Source organism: Neomonachus schauinslandi, chromosome 10 (assembly GCF_002201575.2).
Source record: "Neomonachus schauinslandi chromosome 10, ASM220157v2, whole genome shotgun sequence".
NCBI lineage: Eukaryota > Metazoa > Chordata > Mammalia > Carnivora > Phocidae > Neomonachus > Neomonachus schauinslandi.
The window spans coordinates 132,116,235-132,132,248 of NC_058412.1; the positions used below are offsets into that span (position 1 = coordinate 132,116,235).

At 43.7% G+C, this 16,014-nt stretch overlaps 1 protein-coding gene across 2 annotated transcripts in view; it reads left to right on the forward strand.

Annotated features, from left to right (window-relative positions):
- Positions 1-8,160: 8,160 nt before the first annotated feature.
- Positions 8,161-16,014, forward strand: part of RTF2 (replication termination factor 2) — a 38,076-nt gene continuing 30,222 nt past the window's right edge. For both annotated transcript variants that reach the window (XM_021677809.2, XM_021677810.2), the window contains exons 1-4: positions 8,161-8,284; positions 12,437-12,531; positions 13,239-13,332; positions 15,149-15,288. In XM_021677809.2, the coding sequence (XP_021533484.1) occupies positions 8,216-8,284; positions 12,437-12,531; positions 13,239-13,332; positions 15,149-15,288 (398 nt within the window). In that variant the 5' untranslated portion in view covers positions 8,161-8,215. The remainder of the gene's footprint in view (positions 8,285-12,436; positions 12,532-13,238; positions 13,333-15,148; positions 15,289-16,014) is intronic.

Consider the following 16,014-nt stretch of genomic DNA (forward strand, 5'->3'; position numbering starts at 1 on the left):
TTCAGCTTCCCAGCCCCAACCTGTGTAACTCTGTCCTACGGGCAAAGCCAGCCTAGGGATGCACTGATGGGCAGAAGCTGGTATTACCAAGTGGCTAAACAACCCCAGGACATTGGCTTATGCTGTAGAAAGCCAGGTGTTAAGTAAGAACCTTGCTAAGTTTTTAGCATAGCATGTGGGGTCAGTGTATGAAGTGATGTTGTAGAAACCAATTTTATATTGGTTGAATGTATGCCTGCTTTAAATTCAGTCATTCAATATTTATTTATTGGGCATCTACTTATGTCAGATTCTAGGTGCTGGGCATATAGCAGTGAATCATACAAAGGCCTTGTCCTCAGGGAGCTTACCATCTAGTGGGGAGATAGAAGATAAGTGATGAAGAATTACATACACAATGTGTCAGGTTCTAGGGAGACAGTAAAGGAGGAGAGACTTCTTTTCTTTTTTTTTTTTTTTTAAATTTTATTTATTTATTTGAGAGAGAGAATGAGAGAGCATGACGGGGGGAGGGTCCGAGGGAGAAGCAGACTCCTCGCTGAGCAAGGAGCCCGATGCGGGACTCGATCCCGGGACTCCAGGATCATGACCTGAGCCGAAGGCAGTTGCTTAACCAACTGAGCCACCCAGGCGCCCAGGAGAGACTTATTTTCAAATGATGAATTTCTGTTGCATCTGTTAGCAAATGTGATAAATTTTTCATTTTGGACTGAATTAATTTTGTGAGATTTGGTACAAATTCTGTATCTGCATCTTATACAACATATATATATATATATATATATATATATAACGTATGTGTGTATATATATATATATGCTATACATATATATTCTATTTTATCTTAACCGAGTTAAAGATGCATGTCATATTTACAACGTAACATGTTCTGTTGGGTTCCTTATTAATTTATTTTGTATATAATAGCTTATGTTGATAAATTCAGTATGTTTACTCAGAAAAAGCTTGTACTTCAACAATCTCAAATCTGTTACCATTTATAAAGTTATGTAAATATAATCATGAATTTAAGCATTCTTCGTAGCAATCCTTTCTTTGGAAGAGGTGGTGATCCATGTCACCCAGGTTCTGGTACCAAAGCAAAGCCACCAATGTTTACTTTTCTTATTCAAATGCTTCTCCCCAAAGTGTGCAGGGAGATGCAGTAGACGCCAAGTGCTCATGCACGAGGCTAGTATGGCAAAAACAAAGCCATCACTCATGGTGGTGCAACCAGAAGGTGTGGTGTGGACAGGATATCCATTGCTGGGCACAGATCTGAAAGTGGTGCAGAGCTCCCCTCAAGGCAAACCACCTCCTCTTCCTCTCCTTGCAGCTGGGTCTTCAGCTCATGTTGCTATGGTTACATCATCTTTACTTCACTTCAAGTGAAGGTCCATGTCTCCTATACACATCTCAACTACTAAACACCTTTGTAGCCTGGAACCAGCAGCCTCAGGCTGGAAGTCATCTGAAATGTCACCAGCCTGCCTGCTACTCGGCACTTAGTAGGCACTTCTAAATGGTTGACTGTTAGAAAGCTGATTATTTTCACCGAGTTACTCCTAGGGTCTCTAAAGAAAGATCATATCTTTGTGAGGCTTGCTTGGTTCTCTAATTTAGAACAGAGAGGCCACATTCTTTGAACAGCTGTGATCTGTATTGGTTAGGACTCCTTCTGTTCCAAGTGATCAAAAACCATATCCAATCTTTCTTAAGCAATAAGGGAAATTAATTGACTCAAGTATCTTAAAATAACCCAGGGGCAGACTGGGTTCAAGGCCGGCTGGTGTGGGTGCCCAGTTTCTCAGTTCCACTTTCTCTGTGTTAACTCTCATGATTGCAAGGTGGCTGCCCCAGGTTATGTCCTTGGTTTGTGGCCAGAAGAGAAGAAAGAGGCTTGATTCTGCTTGGACTAGCTTAGAACAGGTGCCTGCCCCTGAAAGCCCCACAACAAGGAGGGCATGTAGTACCCAGGTTGACTTAGACTTGGGATTCAGCCCTCCACACAGGCGCATGTGTGCGTGTGTGTGCACGCACACACACACACACACACACACTCCCATGTGTCCCGAGAGAGGGAAAGAATAGCCCTGCCAAGAACTATGACATGTCTGAGATTCCCCTACTTTATATGATTTTTTTTAAAAGATTTTATTTATTTATTTATTTGACAGAGAGAGAGAGACAACGAGAGAGGGAACACAAGCAGGGGGAGTGGGAGAGAGAGAAGCAGGCTTCCTGCCGAGCAGGGAGCCCGATGCGGGGCTTGATCGCAGGACCCTGAGACCATGACCTGAGCCGAAGGCAGACGCTCAACGACTGAGCCACCCAGGCGCCCCTGAGATCCCCCTACTTTATTTTTTTTTTTTAAAGATTTTATTTATTTATTTGACAGAGAGAGACACAGCGAGAGAGGGAACACAAGCAGGGGGAGCGGGAGAGGGAGAAGCAGGCTTCCCGCCGAGCAGGGAGCCCGATGTGGGGCTCGATCCCAGGACCCTGGGATCATGACCTGAGCCAAAGGCAGACGCTTAATGACTGAGCCACCCAGGCGCCCCAGATCCCCCTACTTTAAATTAACAAGTTAGCCTGCCAATTTCATGGATGTTGCAAGAAGACAGAAGATTCTGGGATCAGAGACTATGTCTGGGGCCCCCAAGACCACGGCTAGGTCCAATGATTCGCAAGGAGGAATCCCAAGACTCAGCATTACGTTCGTACTCACGGCTCTGATCTATTACAGTGAAGAGAGATAGCAAAGGGAAAGGCTCAAAGAGTTCAGTACAAAGGAAATCAGGCTCAAGTGGCCAGGAGTCCTCTCTCCCTGGTCACACGGGACACTTCTAATTCCCTCAGCAACAAATTGTGACAGCACCTGTGAGATGTTGCCCGCCGGGGAAGGTCACGAGAGCCTCCCATCCAGGGTTTCCATGGGGCTGATCATGTAGGCAGCCTGTACATGGCACATCCCCGAATTCCAGACTCTCGAAGGCAAGCAGGTGTCCAGCATGAACCACATTATTTGTACAAACAGCTTAGGCATGCTGACCCATTCTCATCAACTCTGGGGGTGGTGGGCACCCTCCCCAAATCCAGGTTTTTATAAACAACCAAAGGCCAAGCTTGCAAGCCAGCCTTTCCAAGGATATTATTGATGCCTGCTATGTTAACTCCTCCGCCCAGAGACAAAGGATTTTCCTTACAGCCTTGCAAGCAGCTTATGCTTCATCTTTATATCATTTCCACCTCAGCCCAAGTCCCAGGGCAGAGCAAAACAGGATGCAGATGAGGCTATGCACACACTTAGTTTGTGTCAAAGCCAAAGAACTCAGCATAGGCAGCCCCAGTCTTTCCCAATGACCTCTGCGCAAACCTGATCAAGCCTTGCCTCAGAGCGAGACATCGTCTTTATGATACTGGACAGCAAACACACCTGCCTTTCTGCTCTGGAGAGAGACATGATCTCTGTCTTCCCAGGGCGTTTGCTAAAAACCGCCTTGAAGAGGTAATTCAGAACAAAATGTCATCAATGCCTCTGCTCAAAGGACATGCAAAAATGCAAAGGCCCCAAGAACCGTGTCCCAACAGGGGCCCCAACCCAAGTCAGGAATTTTGTTGGAAGAAGGGCGGCGGGGGGGGGGGGGGGGGGGGGGGGTGGCAGGGAGGCACCGGGCCCTGTTTACTCCAGCCGGCAAGATGATTTTTGCACCATAGTGATAACAACAGCAGGTATTTATTAAGTGATTACTACATTCCAGACCCTGTTCTAATGCTTTAGTTGTTTTAACTCTTTCGGCTCTTCATATGTGAGAGGCTCTAACAGGTAATCAACAGATCCCTATTGCTTTCAGAACACTACAGATGTATGTATGTAGATAGGCAGGTAGATAAACACATAGGGAGACATATCTGTCTATATTTTTTTCTGTCTCTACATGTATTTTGAGACGCGTTCAAACCATTGAGTTGTACAAAACCATTAGGTTGAACATAATAAAAGCTGCTGTTCTTAGCTAAATGTGTTTCCTTCCTTTTTTTTTTGAAATAGGGCAGTTATGAGATGAGTTTCCTCTAATTCGATAGGATAATTGCTTCTGAAAAACATTTAAAAGAAGAATATTGCATTTTTTAATTTTTAGCAATGTTTTGCTAAGTAGTTTTCTTTCATGCCCAGAATTCTGTGCTGCTTCCTTTCAAGAAAGGAAGAGGAAATGGTGGGTGGTGTGGTGGTGGTAGCAACTTGACCTCAATTAAGTTAAATTTCATCAGGAGGATGGAAGTGGTGAGGAGCCTAGTTGAGAGATCTTCCAGTGTGACAAGCCCTGGGGAGCTGGGTTTCTGGTTTGGGGGCAACTATCCTTTTTTAAAAAAATAAAATATCTTTTTAAAATTTTATATTCTCCCCAAGGATGCACCCAGGTCTCCAAAGGCTGCCCATTTACAAAAGTTGCCCATTTGTATAGGTGATTGGCTAATGCCTTTTTCCTTTTGTTCATTCATTGAACAAATATTCATTGTGCATCTCCTATCTACCTGGCCTCTACTGATCACTAGAGGAACTGCAGGGGACAAACCAAAGCTTCTGCACCTTGCAGCCTTCATTCCAGCTGAGGGGGATGGGAAACCAGGGCCAGGAAGAGGTGGGGTGAGTGAGGCACTCTCCTTAAAATCAAAATATAAGGGGGCACCCAAAAACTTAGTAATCAAGATACATTGTATTTTGATGCAGTATTTTAAAAAATCACAATCAATGCAAAGAAGTCCATGTTGAACAAGATATCAAAATTTAAATTTATAATGAAAGGTCAGTGGCAGTAAGTGCAATGCAGAAATTAAATCAAGGTGGGGGTAGTGGATAGAGAAATGGACGGGGGGGTGCTCTTTTACTGGGAGAGGTCGGGGAAGGAGCTCTGCAGAGACACCGCCCCCTCCCGCCAGGAGCAGACGTTGAGTCACTCAAAGGAGACAGCCAGGAAAACAGTAGGAAAAGAGTGTTCCTGAAGAGGGAACCGTGAGGCAAGTACCCAGAAGTGGAAACGAACCTGGAGCTCTCAAGGGAGAGATGGGGCCAGTGTGGCTGGAACCAAGAGAGGGAAAGGAAAGTGGGTGACATGATCCGGGATGGGTAGCCAGAGGCCAGTTCATGGAAGGCCTGTGTATTCCTGAGATATGTTTAATGTTTCCCTAAAACTGCAAACTAAAAGTAATTTTTTTTTGGTCTTGAATTATGTCGGGATTAATTACTTCTAGTTGTCCACTTTATTTGACTTTAACCCTCTTTGGGACATCCTCAGAAGTGTAACCGTATGTGATGGTTATGAGACTCTTGAAGAATCCTAACACACAGCCGTTTGTTGTTGTTTTTTCATGCTAACTCTTAAAACGAGTCACTCTGCCTGTCTGCCTTGTCCAGACAAAAGTGTAAACTCCAGCTATGGGAGAGCGCATGGGCAGTACTCACCGGAAATCAAACCCTCAAGGTTTGGAAGGCTGAAACATTTGGGAAAGATTGTAATGGGCAGTAGGAGCACTTAGAGTACTTGTTCTTAGCTTGGGCCTCAGTGGGTGATGCATGAAATACATAGATGTGTAAACAGTAGCAAAACTTTCTATGTACCACTGGATATTTTTCTGGGGAGTAAGTCCAAAATTTTCATCAAATTCTCTATCAAGTCCAATAACCCCAAAGAGGTTAAGAAATACTGGTTTTGCCACAGGATGATGGTTTTCTCTTTCCTGGTTTTATTCCTCTCCTGCCCTTTGAATCCACAGTTTGACCGGGGTGAAGTTGTCACCAAAGATCCTTGTAAGGGAATATCCTGTCTCAGTTCACTCAGCAAAGGCAGTGGAAAGCAATGGCAGCTAATGATACCAGTTTGTCTACTGTGCCGAGAACAAAATGGCTCAAATCACGGAAAGCCCTGAGTACAGGACCTGATACTCTCAGCCAGCTCTCAACACAAATTAGTTGCTGTTGATGATACTAACTCTACAAAAGCTTAAGCTGTGTATCGTCTGCAGCACAGAGCAGCCTAAAAACCAATATTCTAAATGAGGAAACCAAGGAGGAAGGGAAAAAAAAAATTCAGCTGCCCGAGAGCTTCAACATCCACCCAGTTGGCCCTGCTGGGCTTCACAACAGCTTTTGGGGAGAGGTTAAAGAACACGGCATTTGTAGTCACACGGGCCTCATCTGAGAAAGCCTCTCATCTTGTACTCCTTTTACTCGACTGCTGTGGGCTCCTGACCCAAGACTGTACACCTCAGTCTCAGGTTTCTCATTTGGAAAATGGAAGGCATTATATCCCCTACCTCCTAAATTATGAAGACAGAGGAAACAATGATCCAAATCTCCCAGTGCACAGTCATGGTTTAATAAAGAGTAGTTATTTTTATTTTCATTTCTCCAAATGAACGCAGGGAGGGGAAGATTGAGTCTCCAGAAAAGAGCATTGGTTTGAGAGTCTGTCTAAAGATCTTTGCATTTATGCTATTCTGTAACTTGATGTTCTGTCCTTTGGGGACAGAGGGGGAAAAACTAATATTGTAACCCAGTCCTAGCTCTCCCTCTTACTAGCTGTAGGACCTTGGGCAAGTCCTTTGATCTTTCCCAGCTTCTATTTCCTTACTTGTAAATGGATTCTTATAGTACTTACCAGTTTTAGGGTCTACCAAAACTGGACTTGTCACCCTCCTTGAATGTGTCAGTACTTCCTTTTTGGTTTATTGAGGAAATGAATATTGAGTGTGCTAAAGGTTCTTCCATGCACTGGGGACACAATGGGGACTAAAGCAAAGTCCCTACCCTCACAGACTTTACAATATCTGTGACTGGTATAAAAATAAATCATAAGGCGGGGCGCCTGGGTGGCTCAGGCGTTAAGCGTCTGCCTTCGGCTCAGGTCATGGTCCCAGGGTCCTGGGATCGAGCCCCGCATTGGGCTCCCTGCTCAGCAGGAAGCCTGCCTCTCCCTCTCCCACTCCCCCTGCCTGTGTTCCCTCTCTGGCTGTGTCTCTCTGTCAAATAGATAATAAAATCTTTAAAAAATAATAAAAAAATAAATCATAAGGCAATGAGAGACCAACGAATTAAAGGATTTATTTTCTTTTAATTCCCATTAATTGCAGTAACAGATAATCCTATGTTACAATCCGTGAAGTTTTCATATCCACATATTTTCTGTTCCCAACTGGGGAATATTTCAGATTTTTTTTTTTTTTTATGTCTCATTTTGGTCAGCAAGGTAACATCCAATTATGTAGGTCCACCTTACTCGCTGTGGTTAGACTTTCCCCTAATATTTATAATAATTAAAGGAACAACTAGAAAAATAGTCAAGAGCATAGAAGCAGACAGTCATGGATTTTAGCAGGGATTTTGCAAGGGATTTGGGTTCTCGTTACAGACCTAGTACAACCTGTCTCTCGGAAAAGGCAGGTAAACATCAGTGTGGCTTTTATACCTGCCTCTGTTCAGTATACCTGATTTTTAATAAAAAGAATAAAGGAGGCTGCGAATCAAATACATGCACATACAGACTCCTTGCAACTTTTCCTCTATAGACCGTATGCACGGCAGTGTCAAAATTTCAGGCCTTAGAGAATCTGACGTCCCCCAGAATCTCCTATAACACCACGTCACAGGATTTGTTGGGAGTGCTGAAGTCACCGTGGTGCTCCATAAAAAGTTCTCACTTAAACACCTAATTGTTATCTGAAATAACAGATGCCATTCACCGGCATCGTTAATTGCATTAACAAAATGCGGCCCTTTCCCTCGCAGCGCTCAGAGCGCGGGGATGTGCCAGACCCACAGTCAGACACGCTGGGGTGGGACGGGGCCCAAGAACGGGGGGTGCTCTTTAGTCACCCCTGCCCCCTAAGCGCGGCGAGCGGTCGCCACGGTGCATCAGAAACCCTGCACCCACGGGAAGGAGGAAGGAACCGGCCGAGCTGGGAGACGTGGACGCTCCGCCAGCCCCTGTGAGTGCAAGGACTGGCTGGAGCTCCGGCAGCCCTAGCCGCGGGGCCTCGCCCAGCGCCTAGCGACGCTCTCCATGGCAACCGGGGCTTGGCAACGGATCCGCCCCACTGCGCCTCGGCGGGCGTGTTGCGTCATCCCTGTGCGCCGGAAATGACTGCAGAGGTCGCCAGGGACCCCCGGAAGTGGTCGCTGCGGGATATCGCCACTGACTCTGACTCCTGGCTGGCGATGGGTTGCGACGGAGGAACAATCCCCAAGAGACACGAACTGGTGAAGGGACCGAAGAAGGTTGAGAAGGTCAGCGACGTGGGTCCGGTGGGGACCAGCGCTAGGGGGTTCCCCAGGGGGCGAAGGAAGGGCGGGGAGCTAGCGGCGTTCCTGACGCTGCCGTGCTCATTTATCTCATTTGGAGAACTCAGAATTAACAACAATATTAGTATCAGACTTTTATTGAGTGCTTACTGTTGCCACTCACCTGGCAGTACGCTTAATATGCGGTAGCTCGTACAGTTCTCACAACAGCCCTGTGGGCACGTATTGTCATCAGCCTCGCTTTCAGAAATAGAAATTGAGGGCCAAGAGGCCAGAGTTGCAACCCTAGTAAGTGGCAGGGCCAGGATTTAAAGCTTGTCTGCCGTTAGTTACAATGAAACAAATGGCTGCTGTTTATTGAGCTTTGTACCCACGTAACTTCATTTTCTCCGGGAATTCGTCCCAGAGGTTCTCTTATCCACATGAGATCAGGTCTTTCTCTTAAAAAACTATCTTACCGGGCGCCTGGGTGGCTCAGTTGGTTAAGCGACTGCCTTCGGCTCAGGTCATGATCCTGGAGTCCCGGGATCGAGTCCCACATCGGGCTCCCTGCTCAGCAGGGGGTCTCCTTCTCCCTCTGACCCTCTTCCCTCTCGTGCTCTCTGTCTCTCATTCTCTCTCTCAAATAAATAAATAAAATCTTAAAAAAAAAAAAAAACTATCTTACCACCCTGCACACTGCCTTCATGGTTGATTAATGTCAGTCACAGAGAAAGATAAGTTCCCTGTGGCACAGTCTTCACCTTTTCCTCTCTACAGCTAGCACAGTTCTTGGCACAGTAAATACGGTGAGTAAATGAATGAGTGGATAATTCTTAATTCTCACAGGTAACTGAGAAAAATTGTATATAATAATTTTCATGCTACTAACAGGGAAATTGAGTAAGTAACATGACCAGGATCACACAACTGACAGGTAATGAAGCCAGGATTTCCAACCATTTATGCAGGAATTAAAAGTTAGCATTGGTGATTACTTTATTTTTTTTAACCCTTTATTTTTTAAATAATCTCTACGCCCATCGTGGGGCTTGAACTCATGACCTCGAGATCAAGAGTCACGTGGTCTACCAGCTAAGCCAGGTGCCCCGCATTAGTAATTACTTTTTTCCCTAAGATTTTATTTGTTTGCTTATTTATTTATTTACTTTTAAGATTTTATTTATTCACTTGACAGTGAGAGAGACAGTGAGAGAGGGAACACAAGCCGGGGGAGTGGAGTGGGAAAGGGAGAAGCAGGCTTCCCGTGGAGCAGGGAGCCCGATGGGGGGGGGGGGGGGGCCGAATCCCAGGACCCTGGGATCATGACCTGAGCCAAGGCAGATGCTTAACAAGTGAGCCACCCAGGGGCCCCTTATGTATTTATTTAACAGAGAGAGAGAGAGAGAGCACAAGCAGGGGGAGCGGTAGGCAGATGGAGAGAGAGAAGCAGACTCCCTGCTGAGCAAGGAGCCCTATGTGGGGCTTGATCGCAGGATCCTGGGATCAGGACCCCAGCCGAAGGCAGACTGAGCTACTCAGGCGCCCCAGTAATTATTTTTTAATAACAGAAGGCATGTAAAGTACCTAATACAGTGCCTGGCACATGTGGATGCTGCATATATTCTCTATTGAGCAGCTAGAAAATCTTTAAAGGTAAAATCTTTAAAAGGTAAATCTCGTGTATCACTACTATATTTAAAATCCTCCAGCAGCTTTTTGTTATATTCAGAACAAAATCCCACAAGGTCCTGTGTGATCAGATGCCTTGCCGCTCCACCTCATCTTCTACCCCTCTCCGGGTCTTTCATTCTGTTTCAGCCATACAGGCCTTTGTTTCTCAGCCTGGAGTATAATTTCCACAACCTGATAATGTTCTTCACTGAGATGTTCATATCATTTGTTTCTTCACTTCATTCAGTTCTTTCCTCAGATGTCATTTCAGTCCACTATTGCCAAAATACATCTCACTTGCATCGCTCTCTATCCTCTTTTGCTGCTTTACTTTTCTTTATAGTGCTTATCGCTGTTTTCATTTGTTTACTGTCTGTCTTTCTCAGATATGAATGGAGACTTTATGTCTTACCTTTGTCCACCACACAGTAGACACCTGGTAAATGTGTTGAATTTGAGAATGAATGGACTCTCAAGAGGATGGAGTGTTCCCTCTCATCACACCTACAGATGCATAGACTAATGCTAAATAGTTAACACTCATGAGAGCTTTTCCAAAAAAGTATTCAGCTAGTTTCATTAACTTGTGACCAGGGCTGAAGAGGAGTAGCTTAATGAAAAGCTTGGTAAGGTGTCAGAAGGGGATAGAAAAGAAGAAAGGGTGATCTGAGACAACCAGAGTGCTCAGGCAGGATGGATTTTGTTATCCTTATTTATTCAACAAATACATTATTAAATGCTTATCACAGGCACTATTCTAGGCCCTGGGGACACGGCAGCGAACAGAGTTCAGGCTTTGCATTGCCTACATTTCAAATAGATATATAATAATTTAATATTTTTGATCACTCACATGGTGTGTTTGGTCTGGTAAAACCATTGCTGTAATTTAAGACCTTTCTCTGAAGAGAGACCGGGGTAAAAAAAAAAAAAGTTTCAGAAGTTTTTTGGGGTTACCAACCTGGGTAAGGATTAGTTTATCACTTTTCTCCCTGTCCCCAGCTATCCCAATTATCTTTTGAATCAGCAAAGTACTATGGGTAAAGCAGGTGAGGGATCCAGAAAGGAGATCCTGGACTTACTGAACATGGCTTTTTTGACTCTGCAATGGGTGTAGTAAATCGACTTCACTGGTGGCAGGTTTTTCTTGGGGCTTGGCTACACTGTGAATTTTGATAAAAGTTATTTAAGCAACCAAAGTATAGCTCTTGGATCTGGGGTATGGATAGAATAACAGTTGCAGTAGTGTGGGTTTTGTTTTTATTTTGTTCTATTTGAAATAATAGAAAATCGGTAGAAAGTAGTGATTAAAAGCATGGTCTCTGGGGCACCTGGGTGGTGCAGTTGGTTAAGTGTCTGATTCTTGGTTTCGGCTCAGGTCATGATCTCAGGGTCATGGGATCAAGCCCTTCCTTGGCCTCCGCCCTCAACGCAGAGTCTGCTTGAGACTCTCCTCCACCATGCCCCTCCCCCCTTCTCTGTCAAATAAATAAAATCGAAAAAAGAAAAACCACAAAACTTGGTTTCTGGAGCCAGCCTGCTTGGGTTCTTATCTTAGCTTCTTCATCTACTTGCTGTGAGACCTTGGACGTGTAACCTAACCTCTTGGTACCTCCATCTCCTCAGTAACAAAGTAAAAATACTAAGTTTTAGGGTTTCTCTGAGGGCTAAAAGATTAAGTCACAGAAACTGCTTAACACAGCACTTGGCACACAGTAAACAAGCAGTTGTTACTGCAAAAAGTAAATTTAAGGGAATTTTTCCGTATTTTTTTTTCCTCTCCCTACTTTCTCCCACTTGTGCCCTCCTATTATCCAGGTTTGGCATTTTAGGAGAGGAAAATAGTGGGACTTGGAATATTAATATAGGTGAAATATCATTTGAGGGCAGTAGAAGGTCTTGTGTTTGGATTTGATTTTTATAAAGAATTATATAGTCTTTGTGCTGAACTTAAAAAAAATAACTATTTTCTAGATTCTCAGTCTTTAAATTCAGCTAAAACTTCGGAGCCTTTCCCACTGATAGAAATTAGCTTGTATTGCTTATTTTTTCTGTCCTGCTTCTCTAACTTACTGTTAAGGTACAAATGCTAGGGGTACCTGGTTGGCTCAGTCGGAAGAGCGTGTGACACCTGATCTCGGGGGCGTGAGTTCAAGCCCCACGTTGAGTGCAGAGGTTACTAAAAAAATAAATAAACTTTAAAAAATAGATACAGACACTAATATTTATATGCAGCTTATATAAGCAATTTAATGACTTGATATGAACCATTTTGTTGACATGTCCTGTTTAGTGGGAACTTGATTGGACATGGTATTAGTTACTTGGACTTTTTAATCCCAGCTTCATGTGTCACTATCTTTGATTTAAAAGACAAAAATCATCACATGTGGTATAACTAAATAAGCCCTTATAGGTAGAACTGTGGACCATATATCTTTCAGAGGTGAAAGTTAATTGGAAGGATTTCTTTTCTTTTCTTAGGTTGACAAAAATGCTGAATTAGTGGCCCAATGGAACTATTGTACTCTAAGTCAAGAAATATTAAGGCGACCAGTAGTGGCCTGTGAACTTGGCAGGTATGGTTCCTTTTACTTAATTGAGATGAGTTTTTATTAACTAATTTTTAAAAGAATTTTAATGTGAAGGAAAAAGAATTTTAGTGTGTAAATGCAGTTCTTGATTCATGAAATGTGAATCATCTCAAACAAATTTGTGAAGCCTAGGTTATCATTCCCTGTCTCTGAACATACTTCTGCATTTTTCTATTCAGTTTGGTTTATTTAATCCAGGATCTGAAAATTCAGGGGCCAGTAGGAGCTCGGTTATAAACATAAATGCATGAAGGAGCTATGTGGGGTAGTAAGGAATGGTGGGGACTGGAGGAAACTGGAGAGTTCATGTCCTGTCTAAAACGGTAGCTGCTACTCATTTCCAGCCAGTTGTTGCAGTTCAAGAATGTGGGCCTAGTGATTCCAGAACTTCTGATTGTTTTTCCCAGGAAAAGTTGAAAATGTACTTTTACATTACATTTCCCAATTTTTAAGATCCTGTTCAGATCACATTCAGCCCTCAGACCACCAGTTTGCAACCCTTGGTTTGAACTAGTTTCTTTCTTTGTATACTCTGGAAATAGTTGAGACAGGATTTAATTTACTTTTTTAATAGTGCAGGGCATTCCTGTTACCAGATGTAAATGACTTTGGATTGTACTGAATTTCGTCTTACTCCTTTGTGTGGAGGTTGACTGTTGCTAGAATGTTCTGACTCATCCTTATTGTTGCAGACTTTATAACAAAGATGCCGTCATTGAGTTTCTATTGGACAAATCTTCCGAAAAGGCTCTTGGGAAGGCAGCATCTCACATTAAAAGCATTAAGGTAAGACCAGTGATTCTGAAGTTCTCCAGGGGTCTCAGTGGTTAACGTTTATTTTATAGAATTCATGTACATTATAGACAACTCAGAAATTTGGAATTCTAGTCCCACCCAGCCACCTAATGAAAGTGTGATTTGGGGGTGCCTGGGTGGCTCAGTCGTTAAGCGTCTGCCTTCGGCTCAGGTCACGATCCCAGGGTCCTGGGATCGAGTCCCACATCGGGCTCCCTGCTCAGCGGGAAGCCCCCTTCTCCCTCTCCCACTCCTGCTGCTTGTGTTCCTGCTCTCGCTATCTCTGTCTCTGTCAAGTAAATAAATAAAATCTTTAAAAAAAAAGAAAAGAAAAGAAAGTGTGATTTGGGGCAGGTCATTTAAATCTCAAGCCAAGAGTTCCTATGCCTGTCCTTCCTGCCTTATAAATTTGTTCTAATTTAATATGTGCAAAAGAACTTTGAAAACAATGTGATGTATAAATGTTTGGAGACATCATTTTTGTAGTTAAAACTCAGCTACTTGAATTTTTGATTTGGAAGACACAGAATTAGAGAATTTTATAAGGTAGATCATTATTAAGTCAGTGTGATATTTCCTGCTAATTAGATGTTCTGATTGACAGTTAAAATTCTTTTATAAAATGGAAAAAGTTTTTTAGTAAAGGAAGTTGATTGAGAGGACAAAATCTTGCAAATCTGGTCAATGGGAGAAACATCAGGAAGGTGGTAGAGAATTTGAGGACCATCAACCTTGTCAGACACTTCATCTCACAGGTGAGAATACTCACTATCCATGACTTTTTTTTTTTTAAAGATTTGTTTATTTATTTGACAGAGAGAGACAGTGAGAGAGGGAACACAAGCAGGGGGAGTGGGAGAGGGAGAAGGGAGCCTGATGCGGGGCTTGATCCAGGATCATGACCTGAGCCGAAGGCAGATGCTTAATGACTGAGCCACCCAGGCGCCCCATCCATGACTTTTTGAGGCCACACAGCTAATGAGGCACCAACCCAGAACCAGAGTCCCTGGCTCTCTGTATAAGGCTTTGGGTTTTTCTCTTCTTTCTTTGTAAATTTTTTATTATATTAGGCGTTTTGTTTGAATTCTTGGAGTGATTAAAGGATACAAGATATAATTTCAGGCAAATTAGTAATTTTTTTTTTTTTAAGATTTTATTTATCTCATCTCACAGGTGAGAATACTCACTATCCATGATTTTTTTTTTAAAGATTTGTTTATTTATTTGACGGAGAGACAGCGAGAGAGGGAACACAAGCAGGCGGAGTGGGTGAGGGAGAAGCAGGCTTCCCGCTGAGCAGGGAGCCCGATGTGGGGCTCAATCCCAGGACCCTGGGACCATGACCTGAGCCGAAGGCAGATGCTTAACGACTGAGCCACCCAGGCGCCCCTGTCTGTTCAATTACTAAATAAACATGGGCCAGCCCATGGAACAGCCTCAGTGAGGATTCATTCGCAGGGAAAGAAAATGTTCCTTTCTGGATGAAATTAATACAGAGCTTTCTGTTAGTGGACTTATTTTTCATGTCCAAAAGTACTTTTCCTTAGATAGCAAAATATTTATAAAATAGAAATTAACTAATTCACTTGCCAGTCAGTGAATTTTAAAACTCTTGTTTTCTATTGCAGTTTATGGTTTAATTTTTTTATCCATGTTACAATTGATGGCCAAAGGAAAGGAGCTAGGAAGAAAAGGTTTGGATGGGAAAGGACTGGAATAACAATTCTCTATCGATTTAGGTGGTTATTGAGGCTAAGGATGATCCATTTATCAGATGAATTCTTAAACTATGGATGGTTTTTCACAGAATGTGACAGAACTAAGGCTTTCTGATAATCCTGCCTGGGAAGGGGACAGAGGAAACACAAAAGGTGACAAACACGATGACCTCCAGCGGGCACGTTTCATCTGCCCCGTTGTGGGCTTGGAGATGAATGGCCGGCACAGGTCAGTAAGGGATGTGGGGCAGATGGTGTGGAGTCTGGTTAGATCATACTGATGCTGTTAGGATTTGTGCTGTAGCTTTATAATCACACAGTCGTCGTCTTTTTTTTTTTTTTTTAAAGATTTTATTTATTTATTCGATTATTTGACAGAGAGAGACAGCGAGGGAGGGAACACAAGGGGGGGGGGGGGGGGGGGGAAAAGCAGCCTCCCCAAGGGGGGGGGGGCCGGGGGGGGGGGGGGGGGCTGAATCCCAGGACCCTGGGATCGTGACCTGAGCCGAAGGCAGATGCTTAACGACTGAACCACCCAGGCGCCCCTCATCACACAGTCTTCTTTAGGGTGTCCTTTGGTTTGGGTTGTGTCTTAGAGGTGGTGGTGCTGCCATGAGACCATGTTCATTCCCTAATAGCCGTTTCTCATGTGGTGTCCCACCAAGTCCACTCAACTTTGGTGTCTGTGCTTTCTGTTCTTGAGAGTAGGAGCACCTAGAGTAAAGAGGGATTTTAAAAATTTCTCATGTGACACTTTATGAGACCTGAGTTGGATTATTTGTTTTTTTCTTACGGGAAGAAAGCAAAGGACAAATGTTGCCCATCAGGCAGCTCCGATTTCCTTATAATTGCTGAAAACTGTGTGGTGGAAAACAGTGTCACCCAGTGTGTGCTCAATCAGTCAGCTGAAGACCTAGCTGATAATGATAACTTGCTTTGAATTTGTAACGAACAA